This window comes from Chiloscyllium plagiosum, unplaced genomic scaffold (assembly GCF_037043375.1).
Source record: "Chiloscyllium plagiosum isolate Xiang-an unplaced genomic scaffold, Cpla_swu_hap1 HiC_scaffold_8, whole genome shotgun sequence".
In the NCBI taxonomy this organism is placed as follows: Eukaryota; Metazoa; Chordata; class Chondrichthyes; order Orectolobiformes; family Hemiscylliidae; genus Chiloscyllium; species Chiloscyllium plagiosum.
The window spans coordinates 22,526,832-22,541,598 of NW_028270146.1; the positions used below are offsets into that span (position 1 = coordinate 22,526,832).

A 14,767-nucleotide genomic window follows, 5' to 3' on the forward strand; every position below is an offset into this window, starting at 1 on the left:
TCTATGCTACATTCTCCCCACCCCCACCCTCCTCTCACTTATCTCTCCACCTTTCAGGCTCTCTGTCTTTATTCCTGATGAAGGGCTTTTGCCCGAAACATCGATGCTGCCTGAATTGCTGTGCTCTTTCAGCACCACTAATCCAGAATCAGGTTTCCAGCATCTGCAGTCATTGTTTTTACCTATTAGTTGTATATCTTCATCAGTAATAGACATTTTATTTTCACTGCCCCTGATATTGTTGTTAAAATGAATCACTGCAGATGCAAACTCACAGCTCCACATTTGATAGCGACATTGTCAGGTTATAACTATTCAAAATTACCTGTGGAGCCATATAGTTGCTACTTTGTAATTAAGCTTTGATTTCTGATTTGATGTACATGCGAACCAAAGGAATTAGATTCTGAGGAACCCTGTTTGCACTCTGATACAGCTGGCATTGGCCAGATTCTCCAAAGGAAGGAAAACTGATGTCTTCCTGCCAACACAGTATACATTGAGAGACAGGAACAGCAGCAGTTTACACTTTAAGCTAATTAGCTTGTCGGAGAGGCGGTGGCCAAGTGGTAGTATTGCTGGACTATAAATCCAGAGGTTCAGGTAATATTCCTGGGGAACCAGATTCAAATCCCATCATAGCAGATGGTGGAATTTGAATTTGATAAAAATCAGGAATTAAGTGACTAATGATTGATTTTCGGGGAAAAGCCCATCTGTTCATTAATGTCCACCCTGACCTGGTCTGACCTACAATGTAGTTGACTCTGAGCTGTCCTCTGGGCAATAGGAATGGGAAAAAGATTTAAGGCCCTTCAACATTTGAACAGCAGATTAACAACCCAATAGAGACAGTTGGATTCATTCCTAATCGAATCCCAGTTAGGGAGTACTCCAACTTCCGTTCAGGGGTTTTCCTTGTCTCACAGTGGGACCTCCCCCAGTAATAATCACTCCTGTGGTTCTCTCACTACACCAGTGGAGAGTTTGTTCAGTCACCAGAGCCTGCCTTAATGGACCTCGCATATTAAAAAGGAAACTCTGAGTATTCTTCAAGAACATAGAGAAACCTCACCATCTGTCTGTAGCTCCTGCAGCAGCAGTCATCTCCACGGGTGACACTGCCAAAGTCACTAAGCGTCTGAACAAACCATTGGCTCAGAGAGGCAGACCACTGTCCTTAATGGGGTAGCTATCTCAACAGTAGCCTCTGGAATGGCATTCGATAGTAACTTCACTCCACAGATCCATCATCTGTCAATGCAAGCTAGAAACCATCTCCAGTATGAATGTGTAGGTGTTGTTACATTGACTTAGTCTCCTTGACTGGAATTTTACTAACACGACGGGGATTCCATCATCTAAATCAAATGATCAACTGAATCAAAGGAGTCTAGGTCAGTGTAACACCTACACATTTATACCGGAGGACAGTATCCCACAGGAATACCCAGAGGAGGAGAATGTCATGGTGGAACTTGGCTTCCACAACGAAGTCTGCAAAGTTGCTCATTGACCTTCCCATTATTATTGATGGTACATGACATGTGGCAAGGAAAAATGCTTGTCTTTTTGTTGGCTAATACTGAACTTTTCTGTTAGGTTTTGGGTTTTCATGTTCAGCTAAAGGACTTGAAGACCTCAACCAGATGCTTTCACACAGGAATCTGTTTCAAAAGGCAAGTATTCTTTTCCACCACAATGTATAAATTGAGATAGACTAGTGATCAAGGAACTCTGCCAAATCTAGTGTTATCCAAAAAAGCAGTATAAAAACATACAGTTTACAAATTTCTTAGTAGAACCCTCTATCATTTACAGCAAGCAAATAAACTTGCATCAATGCAGCCAATAAGGAAGAGGAACTGCAGATATTTTCTCAATCCTTTATTGCCAGGTTATAGATAAATGATTGGAGCTCTTTCTGGGGTAGGTGGGACCTCTACAAACAGGATGGTCTTCATCTAAACCAGAGGGGTACCAATATCCTGGGTGGGAAATTCACTAAAGCTATTAAGGTGGATTTAAACTAATACAGCAGGGGGATGGGAACCAAAATTGTAGGACAGGTACAGAAGAGGATGAGAGTAGAGAGTTCCAAAATCAAGTATCTGACACTGGCAAGCGAGAACCTGGTTTGAAGTGTGTGTACTTCAATGCGAGGAGCATCCGAAATAAAGTGGGTGAACTGACAGCGTGGGTTGGTACCTGGGACTTCGATGTTGTGGCCATTACGGAGACATAGATAGAGCAGGGACAGGAATGGCTGTTGCAGGTTCCGGGATTCAGATGTTTCAGTAAGAACAGAGAAGATGGTAAAAGAGGGGGAGGTGTGGCATTGTTGATCAGGGACAATATTACAGTTGTAGAAAGGATGTTTGGGACTCGTTAACTGAGGTAGTATGGGCTGAGGTTAGAAACAGGAAAGGAGAAGTCACCATGCTGGGAGTTTTCTATAGGCCTCCGAATAGTCCCAGAGATGTAGAGGAAAGGATAGCAACGATGATTCTCAATAGGAGTGAGAGAGGCAGGGCAGTTGTCATGGGGGGCTTCAACTATCCAGATATTGACTGGGATCACTACAGTACGAGTACTATAGATGGGTCAGTTTTTGCCTAGTGTGTGCAGGAGGGCTTCCTGACACAGTATGTAGACAGGCCTACAAGGGGCGAAGTCACTTTAGATTTAGTACTGGGTAAGGAGCCTGGCCAGGTGTTAGATTTGGAAGTAGATGAGCACTTTGGAGACAGCAATCACAATTCTGTCAGGTTTACTTTAGTGATGGAAAGGGATAGGTGTACTCCATCGAGCAAGAGTTACAGCTGGGGGAAGGGGAATTATGATGCAATTAGGAAAGATTTAGGAAGCATAGAATGGGGAAGGAAACTGCAGGGGATGAGCACATTAAAAATGTGGAGCTTATTCAAGGAAAAGCTTCTGTGTGTCCTAGATAAGTATGTACCTGTCAGGCAGGGAGGAAGATATAGAACGCTTGAGCCATGGTTTACTAAGCAAGTGGAATCCCTGGTCAAGAAGAAGAAGAAGGCTTATGTTAGGACAAAATGTGAAAACTCAGGGCGCTTGAGGGTTACAAGGAAGTCAGGAAAGACCTAAAAAGAGAACTCAGAAGAGCCAGGAGGGGACATGACAAGTTGTTGGCGGATAGGATCAGGGTTAACCCTAAGGCTTTCCATAGGTATGTCAGAAATAAAAGAATGACGAGAGTTAAATTAGGGCCAATCAAGGATAATAGTGGGAAGTTGTGTGTGGAGTCAGAGGAGATAGGGGAAGCACTAAATAAATATTTTTCGACAGTGTTCACTAGAGAAAATGAAAATGTTGGTGAGGAAGATAGAACATAGAACATAGAACAATACAGCACAGAACAGGCCCTTCAGCCCACGATGTTGTGCCGAACATTTGTCCTAGCTTAAGCACCCATCCATGTACCTATCCAATTGCCGCTTAAAGGTCACCAAAGATTGTGACTCTACCACTCCCACATGCGGCGCATTCCATGCCCCCACCACTCTCTGGGTAAAGAACCCACCCCTGACATCTCCCCTATACCTTCCACCCTTCACCTTAAATTTATGTCCCCTTCTAACACTCTGTTGCACCCGGGGAAAAAGTTTCTGACTGTCTACTCTATCTTTTCCTCTGATCATCTTACAAACCTCTATCAAGTCACCCCTCATTCTTCGCCGCTCCAACGAGAAAAGGCCTAGCACTCTCAACCTATCCTCGTACGACCTATTCTCCATTCCAGGCAACATCCTGGTAAATCTTCTCTGCACCCTCTCCAAAGCTTCCACATCTTTCCTAAAGTGAGGCGACCAGAACTGCACACAGTACTCCAAATGTGGCCTAACCAAAGTCCTGTACAGTTGCAACATCACTTTATGACTCTTGAATTCAATCCCTCTGCTAATGAACACTAATACACCATAGGCCTTCTTACAAGCTCTATCCACCTGAGTGGCAACTTTCAAAGATCTATGAACATAGACCCCAAGATCCCTCTGTTCCTCCACCTCACTAAGAACCCTACCGTTAACCCTGTATTCCGTATTCTTATTTGTCTTTTCAAAATGGACAACCTCACACTTGGCAGGGTTGAACTCCACCTGCCACTCCTCAGCCCAGTTCTGCATCATATCTAAGTCTCTTTGCAGCCAACAACAGCCCTCCTCACTATCCACAACTCCACCAATCTTCGTATCATCTGCAAATTTACTGACCCACCCTTCGACCCCCTCTTCCAAGTCATTAATAAAAATTACAAACAGCAGAGGACCCAGAACTGATCCCTGCGGAACTCCACTTGTAACTGGGCTCCAGGCTGAATATTTGCCATCTACCACCACTCTCTGACTTCAACCGGTTAGCCAGTTTTCTATCCAATTGGCCAAATTTCCCTCTATCCCATGCCTCCTGACTTTCCGCATAAGCCTACCATGGGGAACCTTATCAAATGCCTTACTAAAATCCATGCATACTACATCCACTGCTCTACCCTCATCCACATGCTTAGTCACCTCCTCAAAGAATTCAATAAGACTTGTAAGGCAAGATCTACCCTTCACAAATCCGTGCTGGCTGTCCCTAATCAAGCAGTGTATTTCCAGATACTCATAAATCCTATCCCTCAGTACCATTTCCATTACTTTGCCTACCACCGAAGAAAGACTAACTGGCCTGTAATTCCCGGGGTTATCCCTATTCCCTTTTATGAACAGGGGCACAACATTCGCCACTCTCCAGTCCCCTAGTACCACCCCCGTTGACAGTGAAGACGAAAAGATCATTGCCAACGGTACTGCAATTTCCTCTCTTGCTTCCCACATAATATATCCCATCAGGCCCGGGGGACTTGTCTATCCTTAAGTTGTTCAAAATGTCCAACACATCTTCCTTCCTAACAAGTATCTCCTCTAGCTTACCAGTCCGTTTCACACTCTCCTCTTCAACAATACGGTCCCTCTCGTTCGTAAATACTGAAGAAAAGTACTCATTCAAGACCTCTCCTATCTTTTCCGACTCAATACACAATCTCCCACTACTGTCCTTGATCGGACCTACCCTCGTTCTCGTCATTCTCATGTTTCTCACATACGCATAAAATGCCTTTGGGTTATCCTTGATCCTATCCGTCAAAGATTTTTCATGCCCTCTCTTAGCTCTCCTAATCCCTTTCTTCAGGTCCCTTCTGGCTATCCTGTATCCCTCCACTGCTCTGTCTGAACCCTGTTTCCTCAACCTTATGTAAGCCTCCTTCTTCCTCTTTACAAGACATTCAACCTCCCTCGTCAACCAAGGTTCCCTCACACGACCATCTCTTTCCTGCCTGACAGGTACATACATATCAAGGACACGTCGTATCTGTTCCTTGAAGAAGGTCCACATTTCCACGACATCCTTCCCTGACAGCCTATGCTCCCAACGTATGCTCCTCAGATCCTGTCTTACAGCATCATAATTACCCTTCCCCCAATTGTAAAACCTACCCTGTTGCACGCACCTATCTCTCTCCATAACCAAGGTGAAAGTCACAGAATTGTGGTCACCATCACCAAAATGTTCGCCCACTAACAAGCCCATCACTTGTCCCGGTTCATTACCGAGTACCAAATCCAATATGGCCTCCCCTCTGGTCGGACAATCTACCATACTGAGTTAGAAAAGCTTCCTGGACACACTGCGCAAACACCGCCCAATCTACTTGATCTAAAGAGCTTCCAATCAATATTTGAGAAGTTGAAATCGCCCATGACTACTACCCTGTGGCTTCTGCACCTTTCCAAAATCTGTTTCCCAATCTGTTTCTCCACATCTCTGCTGTTATTGGGGGGCCTATAGTAAACACCCAACAAGGTGACTGCACCTTTCCTATTTCTGACTTCAGCCCATACTACCTCCAAAGGCAGATCCCCCTCGAACTGCCTTTCTGCAGCCGTTATACCATTTCTAATTAGCAACGCCACCCCCCCCCTCCTTTTTTACCACCCTCCCTAATCTTACTGAAACTTTACCAACAACTGAAGTGAAACTCACTGGTCTGTAATTACCAGGGTTGTCTCTACTACCCTTTTTGAACAAGGGAACCACAGAAATACTTGCATCTAGACTAGATAAGATTGAGGTTCACAAGGAAGATGTATTAGAAATACTGCAGAGTGTGAAAATAGACAAGTCCCCTGGGCCGGATGGGATCTATCCTAGGATCCTCTGGGAAGCAAGGGAAGAGATTGCCGAGCCTTTGGCATTGATCTTCAAATCATCATTATCTACAGGAATATTGCCTGAGGACTGAAGGATAGCAAATGTGGTTCCCTTGATCAAAAAGGGTAGTAGAGACAACCCTGGTAATTACAGACCAGTGAGTCTCACTTCAGTTGTTGGTAAAGTGTTGCAAAAGGTTATAAGAGGTAGGATTTATAACCATCTCGAAAGGAATAATCTGATCAGGGACAGTCAGCACGGTTTTGTGAAGGGTAGGCCGTGCCTAACGAATCTTATTGAGTTTTTTGACAAAGTGATCAAACAGGTAGATGAGAGTAAACAGGTTGATGTGGTGTATATGGATTTCAGCAAGGTGTTCGATAAGGTTCCCCACAGTAGGCCATTACACAAAATGCGGAGGAATGGGATTGTGGGAGACATAGCAGTTTGGATCAGTAATTGACTTGCTGAAAGAAAACAGAGGGTTGCAGTTGATGGAACATGTTCATCTTGGGGTCCAGTTACTAGTGGTGTACCGCAAGGGTCGGTGTTGGGTCCACTGCTGTTCATCATTTTTATAAATGACCTGGATGAGGGCTTAGAAGGGTGGGTTAGTAAATTTGCGGATGACACTAAGGTCAGTGGAATTGTGGATGGTAACGAAGGATGTAGTAGGTTGCAGAGAGACATAGATAGAATGCAGAGCTGGGCTGAGAGGTGGCAAATGGAGTTTAATGTGAACAAGTGTGAGGTGATACACTTTGGACGGAGTAATCGGAATGCAAAGTACTGGGCTAATGGTAGGATTTTTGGGAGTGCAGATGAGCAGAGAGATCTCAGTGTCCATGTATACAGATCCCTGAAAGCTGCCACCCAGATTGACAGGGTTGTTAAGAAGGCATACAGTGTTTTGGCCTTTATTAATAGAGGTATTGAGTTCCAGAACCAGGAGGTTATGCTGCAGCTGTACAAAGCTCTGGTACGGCCACACTTGGAGTTTTGTGTCCAGTTCTGGTCGCCGCATTATAAGAAGGATGTGGAAGCTTTGGAAAGAGTGCAGAGGAGATTTACTAGGATGTTGCCTGGTATGGAAGGAATGTCTTATGAGGAAAGGCTGAGGGCCTTGAGGCTGTTCTCCTTAGAGAGAAGAAGGTTGAGAGGTGACTTAAGAGACATACAAGATAATCAGAGGGTTAGATAGGGTGGACAGGGAGAGCCTTTTTCCAAGTATGGGGACGGCAAACACGAGGGGACACAACTTTAAAATGAGGGGAGATAGGTATAAGACAGATGTCAGAGGTAGTTTCTTTACTCAGAGAGTAGTAAAGGTATAGAATGCTTTGCCTGCATCAGTAGTAGATTCGCCAAGTTTAAGTGCATTTAAGTCGTCATTGGACGGGCAAATGGACGTACATGGAATAGTGTAGGTGGGATCGGCTTCAGATTAGTATGACAGGGCGGTGCAACATCGAGGGCCGAAGGGCCTGTACCGCGCTGTAATGTTCTATGTTCTATATTCTATGAAACATAATTGCACCAATATTTATAGTGCATAGTTGAAGTGAACTGATAATATATTAATTATACAGAATGCAGCTCAGCTACCCTTCTGCTTTTGACCTGTACCACTGTTGTATGTAACACCTCAGGTAGCTATAAATTCAACAACTCTGGAAGTCAATGTGAAAAAAGACAGTTAAAATCACCATCAATATATTCACCTCGCATATATTTTAACCTCAGCTGTATTATTTTCCCAATAATTATTTCAATGAAAACAGCCAAGATAACAAGAAATTTCCAAAGTTGTTTTCATTGCAATACTTACGTTTTATACATCTGTTTGTACCAGGGCTCACAGTCCATCCAGAACAGCACTGTCTTCCACAAACATTAGCTCTGAAAGAAAATTAGCGTGCAGGTTAATTATGAGGTTCTTTCTTCGATTCATTGTGTTTGCTATGTTAGAAAAGATGTTCATTCATTTGGCCATGTTACCTATCAAATCATTCACAAAACTATTGCAAGCAATGCCTCTGGGACTCCCCAGTGAGTTAGCAAGTTCATCCAGTGAAAACCAATTAGATCAAAGGTGTTGCAAATATGATAACAATATGGGTTCTGCTGTGATGTGTCAAAGATGAAATAGGAGCTGATGTTCATCGTCAAGCTCTATAATGGCCTCATCCAGGACCCTGGTTCATGTCACATTACAGGTGACCCCACTATACACACACACACACCTATACGGTCACGCAGACCCTCTCTCATACACAAGCTCCCTCTCATACGTTCACACATACACTCCCACACTCACACACGCACCCTCTCACAGACTTATACCCCTTTACAGCCAGAGTCACACACATACTCACACTCTCTCAAAGACACTCATATCTCCCCTCTACACACACACCCACACGCACACACACACACACACATACACACATAAGTTTGTGGGGTGACGTTGTACTTACAGAATTATATTTCTGTGTTTCCTTAAACACAAGTGAGGTGCCGGAGGACTGGAAGGTTGCTCATGTTGTCCCCCGTACAAGGAGGGTAGTAGGGATATTCTAGGTAACTACAAACCAGTGAGCCTTACATCAGTGTGGGAATGTTGCTGGAGAAAGTACTGAGGGATAAAATCTACTTATGTTTGAAAAAGAATGAGCTTATCAGTGATAGGCAACATGGTTTTGTTGGGGGAGATCGTGCCTTACCAACTTATTTGAGTTCTTTGAGGAAGTGACCAAGTTGATTGATGAAGGAAAGGGCTGTTATATCATTTACATGGACTTTAGTAAGGCATTTGATAACCTTCCCCATGGTAAACTAATGAAGAAAGTGAAGTCACATGGTGTGCAAGGTGTTCTAGCTAGGTGGATAAAGAACTGGTTGAGCAACAGGAAACAGAGAGTAGTAGTTGAAAGGAGTTTCTCGAAATGGAGAAAGATGACCAGTGGTGTTCCACAGGGATCAGTGTTGGGGCCACTGTTGTTTCTGATATACATAAATAATCTGGAAGAGGGCACTGTTGGTATGATCAATAAGTTTGCAGATGAAATGAAGATTGGTGGAGTAGCAGAAAGCATAGTGGACTGTCAAAGAATACAGGAGAATATAGATAGACTGGAGAGTTGGGCGGAGAAGTGGCAGATGGAGTTCAATCCAGGCAAATGTCAGGTGATATATTTTGGGAAGTCTAATTTGAGAGCAAATTATACAGTAAATGGAAGAGCCTGATGGGAAAAGTTGATGAGCAGAGAGATCTGGGAGTTCAGGTCCATTGTACCCTGAAGGTGGCTCCACAGGTGGAAAGAGTGGTCAAGAAGGCATATGGTACGCTTGCCTTCATCAGACTGGGTATTGAATGTAAGAGCTGGCAGGTCATATTAAAATTGTTCGGTCGCATTCGGTCGCATTTAGAATACTGTGTACAGTTCTAGTCACCACATTACCAAAAGGATGTGGACGCTTTGGAGAATGTGCAGAGAAGGTTGACAAGGATGTTGTCTGGTATGGAAGGTGCAAGCTATGAAGAAAGATTGAGTAGGTTAGGTTTGTTTTCATTAGAAAAAGAAAGATTGAGGGGAGGACTGATTGAGGTCTACAAAATCATGAAGAGTATAGACAGGGTAGATAGAGATGCGCTTTTTTCCCAGGGTGAAGGATTCAATAACACGAGGTTACACTTTCAAGGTGAGAGGTGAAAACTTTAAGGGGGATATACGCGGCAGTACTTTACACAGAGGATGGTAGGTGCCTGGAATACGTTGCCAGCAGAGATAGTAGAGGCAGGCACGATAGATTCGTTTAAGATGCATCTCGTCAGATGCATGAGTAGGTGGGGAGCAGAGGGGTATAGATGTTTAGGAATTGAGCAACAGGTTTAGACAGTGGATTTGGATCAGCTCAGGTTTGGAGGGCCGAAGGGCTGTTCCTGGGCTATAAAGCTTCTTGGTTCTTTGTTCTCTTTGTTGTAAATGTTATTTTGCTCAAAACCTGCATGAATCCATGTCAGATTAAATAAATCCCTTTTTTAGATTGGAATCAGTCTGAACATTGGGACATAGACAGTCTCACATAGGGTACCTCGCACCATCAATGCATTATATGAGCCAACATGGGACCTATTTTTTAGATTTATTTTTTGATTAGATTCCCTAGAGTATGGAAACAGGCCTTCGGCCCAACAAGTTTACATCGACCCTCCAAAGAGTAACCCACCCAGACCCATTACCCTCCTCTATATTTACCCCAGACTAATAAACGTCAATTCTCCTGTTCCCTGGATGCTGCCTGACCTGCTGCGCTTTTCCAGCAACACATCTTCAGCTCTGATCTCCAGCATCTGCAGACCTCACTTTCTCCACCTAACACTATGGGCAATTTAGAAAGGCCAATTCACCTGACCTGCACATCTTTGGATTGTGGGAGGAAACCGGAGCACCCGGAGGAAACTCACGCAGACACGGGGAGAATGTGCAAACTCCACACAGACTGTCACCCGAGGTGAGAATCGAACTCGGGTCCCTGGTGCTGTGAGACAGCAGTGCAAGTTCACTCGAGAACGTAACTTTAAGAGAAGTTCTGGGATTTACATATGAAAGAAGTGAAACTAACATGGTCATTCTAACAGATGAGAGACTTAACAAACAATCCAGGTCTTTTTCAATATATAATTTCAGTTACATCACACTGTAAACTTTTGCTGTAAATTCTATGTCCTTCGATCTTATACTCCACAACCACCTGACGAAGGAGCAGCGCTCCAAAAGCTAGTGCTTCCAAATAAACCTGTTGGTCTATAAACTGGTGTTGTGTGAATTGGCCATGCTAAATTGCCCGTAGTGTTAGGTGAATGGGGTAAACGTAGGGGAATGGGTGTGGGTGGGTTGCTCTTCGGAGGGTCGGTGTGGACTTGTTGGGCCGAAGGGTCTGTTTCCACACTGTAAGTAATCTAATCTAATCTAAGTAAAATATAATTTGGCATTAGGAGCACATAGGTGACTGAAAATTGCAACTAAAATATTTCTTAAAATGCCAAGTGTATAAACCTCAATGCAGCTTGATGTTCTCTGGGATTGCTTTGGCCCATTTGATAGTGTTCAAAATGCTAACTCACTCAGGCAAATTAACAAATGCGTGTTTCTCGTTCGACCGATATTCCTCCCCCAGAGAAGTGTGTCACGGGGCATATTTGAATTCAGTCTCATTTGCATATATTTGTTGCTCCAGTGAATTCTGTAAGACCCAACAAAGTTATTTTCTTCTGTGCTGCAGATCACTTTGAACCCCTTGGCTTTTCCTGACTGAATTCAACCATATATTGCCAAGGAAGCTTTTCTGGGATTGATCTAAATCTGGGATTATAAGCAAAAATTCAAATGCAGCCAAGACAGATCCAGAAATTTAGAAAATATGTCAGCTATTCATGCATTAATTTGTAGAAATTGAGAGCAGATGATTTCCTCAGTACTTGTTTACATGCTTTTGACAATCGGTTTTCTCATACAAGTTTTTTGTTTTTAAATTATTTATCTTAAATCCAAATGCATTTCTTCATTTGCCAGACTAAGATATAATCTATCTGCCCTCTGCTTTTACTCAGCAACAAAGCAGTAGCAACATGAATCTAATTCAACCTTCAGACCACAACATTCTATCTGCTACATGAAGATACATAAAGTTCAATAACAAATAACGATTGGAAGGGGATTTAAATATACCTCTGTCAAGGAAAATTCTCGATGCCGAAACATGCTGCAAGAAGCAATTGAGCAAGTATGGTAGAAAATAGCAATGCCAGGTCAGAAAAAGACTCGGAGAAAAAGGAAATATTAGATAGCAGAACATTATTTCCTCCTGTTCTTTATATTTTAGCAACCCTTTCACAGACTTGAATCCAGTGTTTTGTTTTAAATCTAGCCAGGCATCTAATCCCATTTGGCCCTATTTTCTGGTCTTTCATGGTGTTTGTGGATCTCACTCAGTTTTCAATCTATTTTGGCACCATCCTTTAGATCTCTGAAGCTCTTCATATTTTGTGAATATGATCTAAATCAAACTCAGTATGAAAATGACTTAAGTACTTTGGTATTTATTGACACCAGTCATCTCTGTGTGCCATTTAATGATATAATATAATTCATTACAATTATTTCTGGAGCATCTGTTTTTTTATATAGAAAACTGCTATTGATTTTCTTGCATTTTGTATTCTCTAATTTGTGTGAAAGTTGAAAGCCGGGAGGCAGTACTTTCAAACATTATTTCCTTGTTCATGCTTGCAGCTGCCATGTAAGACCATAAGATATAGGACCAGAAATAGGCCATTCAGCCCATCAAATCTGCTCTGCCTTTTGATGAGATCGTAGCTGATTTGACACTCCTCATCTCCACATTCCTGCCTTTTCCCCGTAACTCTTGGTTTCATTATTGATTAAAAATCTGTTTATCTCAGCCTTGTATATATTTAATGACCCAACTTCAACAGCCCATTGTGGTAAAGAATTCCACAAATTCACAACCCTTTGAGAGAAGAAATTCATCCTCACCTCACTCATAATTGTGCAACCCTTTATTCCCAGATAATACCCGCTGGGCCTAGATTCTCCTATAAGAGGAAAACAATCTTACTGCATCTACCCTGTCAAGTCCCCTAAGAATCATGTCTATTGCTATAAATTCATAAGAACATAAGAAATAGGAAGAGGAGTAAACTATTCAGCCCCTCGAGCTTGCTCAACCCTTCCATAGGATGATGGCCAATCTGACATTCCTCATATCTATTTCCTTGCCCTTTCCCCCATGTCCCTTGATTCCCCCACTAATCAAGAGCCAATCTATCACAGCCCTAAATACACACAAGGACTCGGACCCCACAGCTCTCTGTGAGTCCAAAGACTCACAACCTTCTTAGAGAAGAAATTCCTCCTCATCTCTTTCCTAAATTGGTGCCGCTTTATTCTGAGACCATACCGTCTGGCCCATGAGGAGAAACGTCCTCTCAGCATTTACATTTTCAGGAATTATATATGTTTCAATGAGATCACGTCTCATTTTTGTAATTTCCAATGAATAGAGTCACAACGTTGTTCATTAAACGATCCCTCCATAAGGGAATCCTCCTCGTGAACCTTCTCTGGATTACCGCCACTTAAATGATAGCTTCCCTGAAATAAGGGGACAAAACTCCTCACAGTACTGATGTGATCTCACCAGCACCTTATACAGTTAGCAAGACTTTTCCTGAAATCCTATTAAAATAAGGACCAACATTCCATTAACCTTCCTGACTACCTGCCGCACCTGTGTGCTTGCTTTCTATGTTTCATGTGTGAGGCTTCACAAGTCCCTTTGTGTTGCAGCTTTCTGCAGTTTTCTCCATTTAAATAATATTCTGTTCTCTTGCCCTCCCTTCCAAAATGAACTGTCATACATTTTCCCACATTATACTCCATTTGTCAACTCCTATTTAACCTATCAATATCTCTCATAAACTGTTTGTATCGCTCTCAAACCTACTTTTCCACCGGTTTTTATGTCGTCTGCAAATTTGGCTCCAACCCATTCAGTTCCTTCCTCCAAGTCATTGTTAGATATTGTAAACAGTTGTGGTCACAGCATTGATACCTCCTGGTAATAGGTTGCCAGCCTGAGAAAGAACCCTTTATTCGCTGTTTCCTATTTAGGAGTCAAATCTCTACCCACACCAATATATCTCCTCCAACATCATGGGCTCTTATCTTGTAACTTAACCTTTTTTGAGGTATGTTTTCAAACAGGTGTCCAAATAAACAGGTGTCCAAATAAAACACCTCTACTGGTTTCCCTCTATCCAGTTTGGTTGAGTCTTTCACAAAAAACTCTTGCCAGACACGATTTGCTTTCATGAAGCCATGTTGGCTCTGCCTGATTATATTATGTTAAAAAACACACAGCACACAGATTATAGTCCAACAGTTTAATTGGAAGCACACTAGCTTTCCAATTAAACTGTTAGACTATAACCTGGTGTTGTGTGATTTTTAACTTTGGACACCCCAGTCCAACACCGGCATCTCCAAATCATGATTATGTTATGCTGGTTTTCCAAATGTTCTGCTATTTCTTCCTTAAAAATTTATTCCAACATTTTTCTAACAATGCTGGGCTAATCCATCTCCACCAACCCATTTCTGCCTCCCTCCCTTTCTGAATAGAGGTGTCACATCAATCATTTTCCAAGCCTCTGGTACAATTCCAGATCTTTGGAAAGTTACAACCAAAGCATCCATGACCTTTGTAGCTATCTCTTTAAGATCCTAACATGAAGCCATCATGGCCAAGGAACTTATCTGTGTTCAGGCCCATTAGTTTGCCTATTACTACTTCTCTCATGATGATGGTTCTTAATTTCTCCTCTATATTCTTTAGTATTAATGCAATGTTCAAAGTACCTTCCACTGTAAAGATTGATTCAAATATCTGGTTAACTCCTCTACATTTCCTTGTTCCCCATAACTGTCTCCTCAGATTCATTTTTGAAGGGGCCTATGTT

The 14,767-nt window shown here is 42.6% G+C and overlaps 1 protein-coding gene across 2 annotated transcripts in view; it reads right to left on the reverse strand.

Moving 5' to 3' along the window:
* Positions 1-14,767, reverse strand: part of LOC122553394 (latent-transforming growth factor beta-binding protein 2-like) — a 465,241-nt gene that overhangs the window by 386,810 nt on the left and 63,664 nt on the right. For both annotated transcript variants that reach the window (XM_087989653.1, XM_087989652.1), the window contains exon 2: positions 8,051-8,121. In XM_087989653.1, the coding sequence (XP_087845779.1) occupies positions 8,051-8,121 (71 nt within the window). The remainder of the gene's footprint in view (positions 1-8,050; positions 8,122-14,767) is intronic.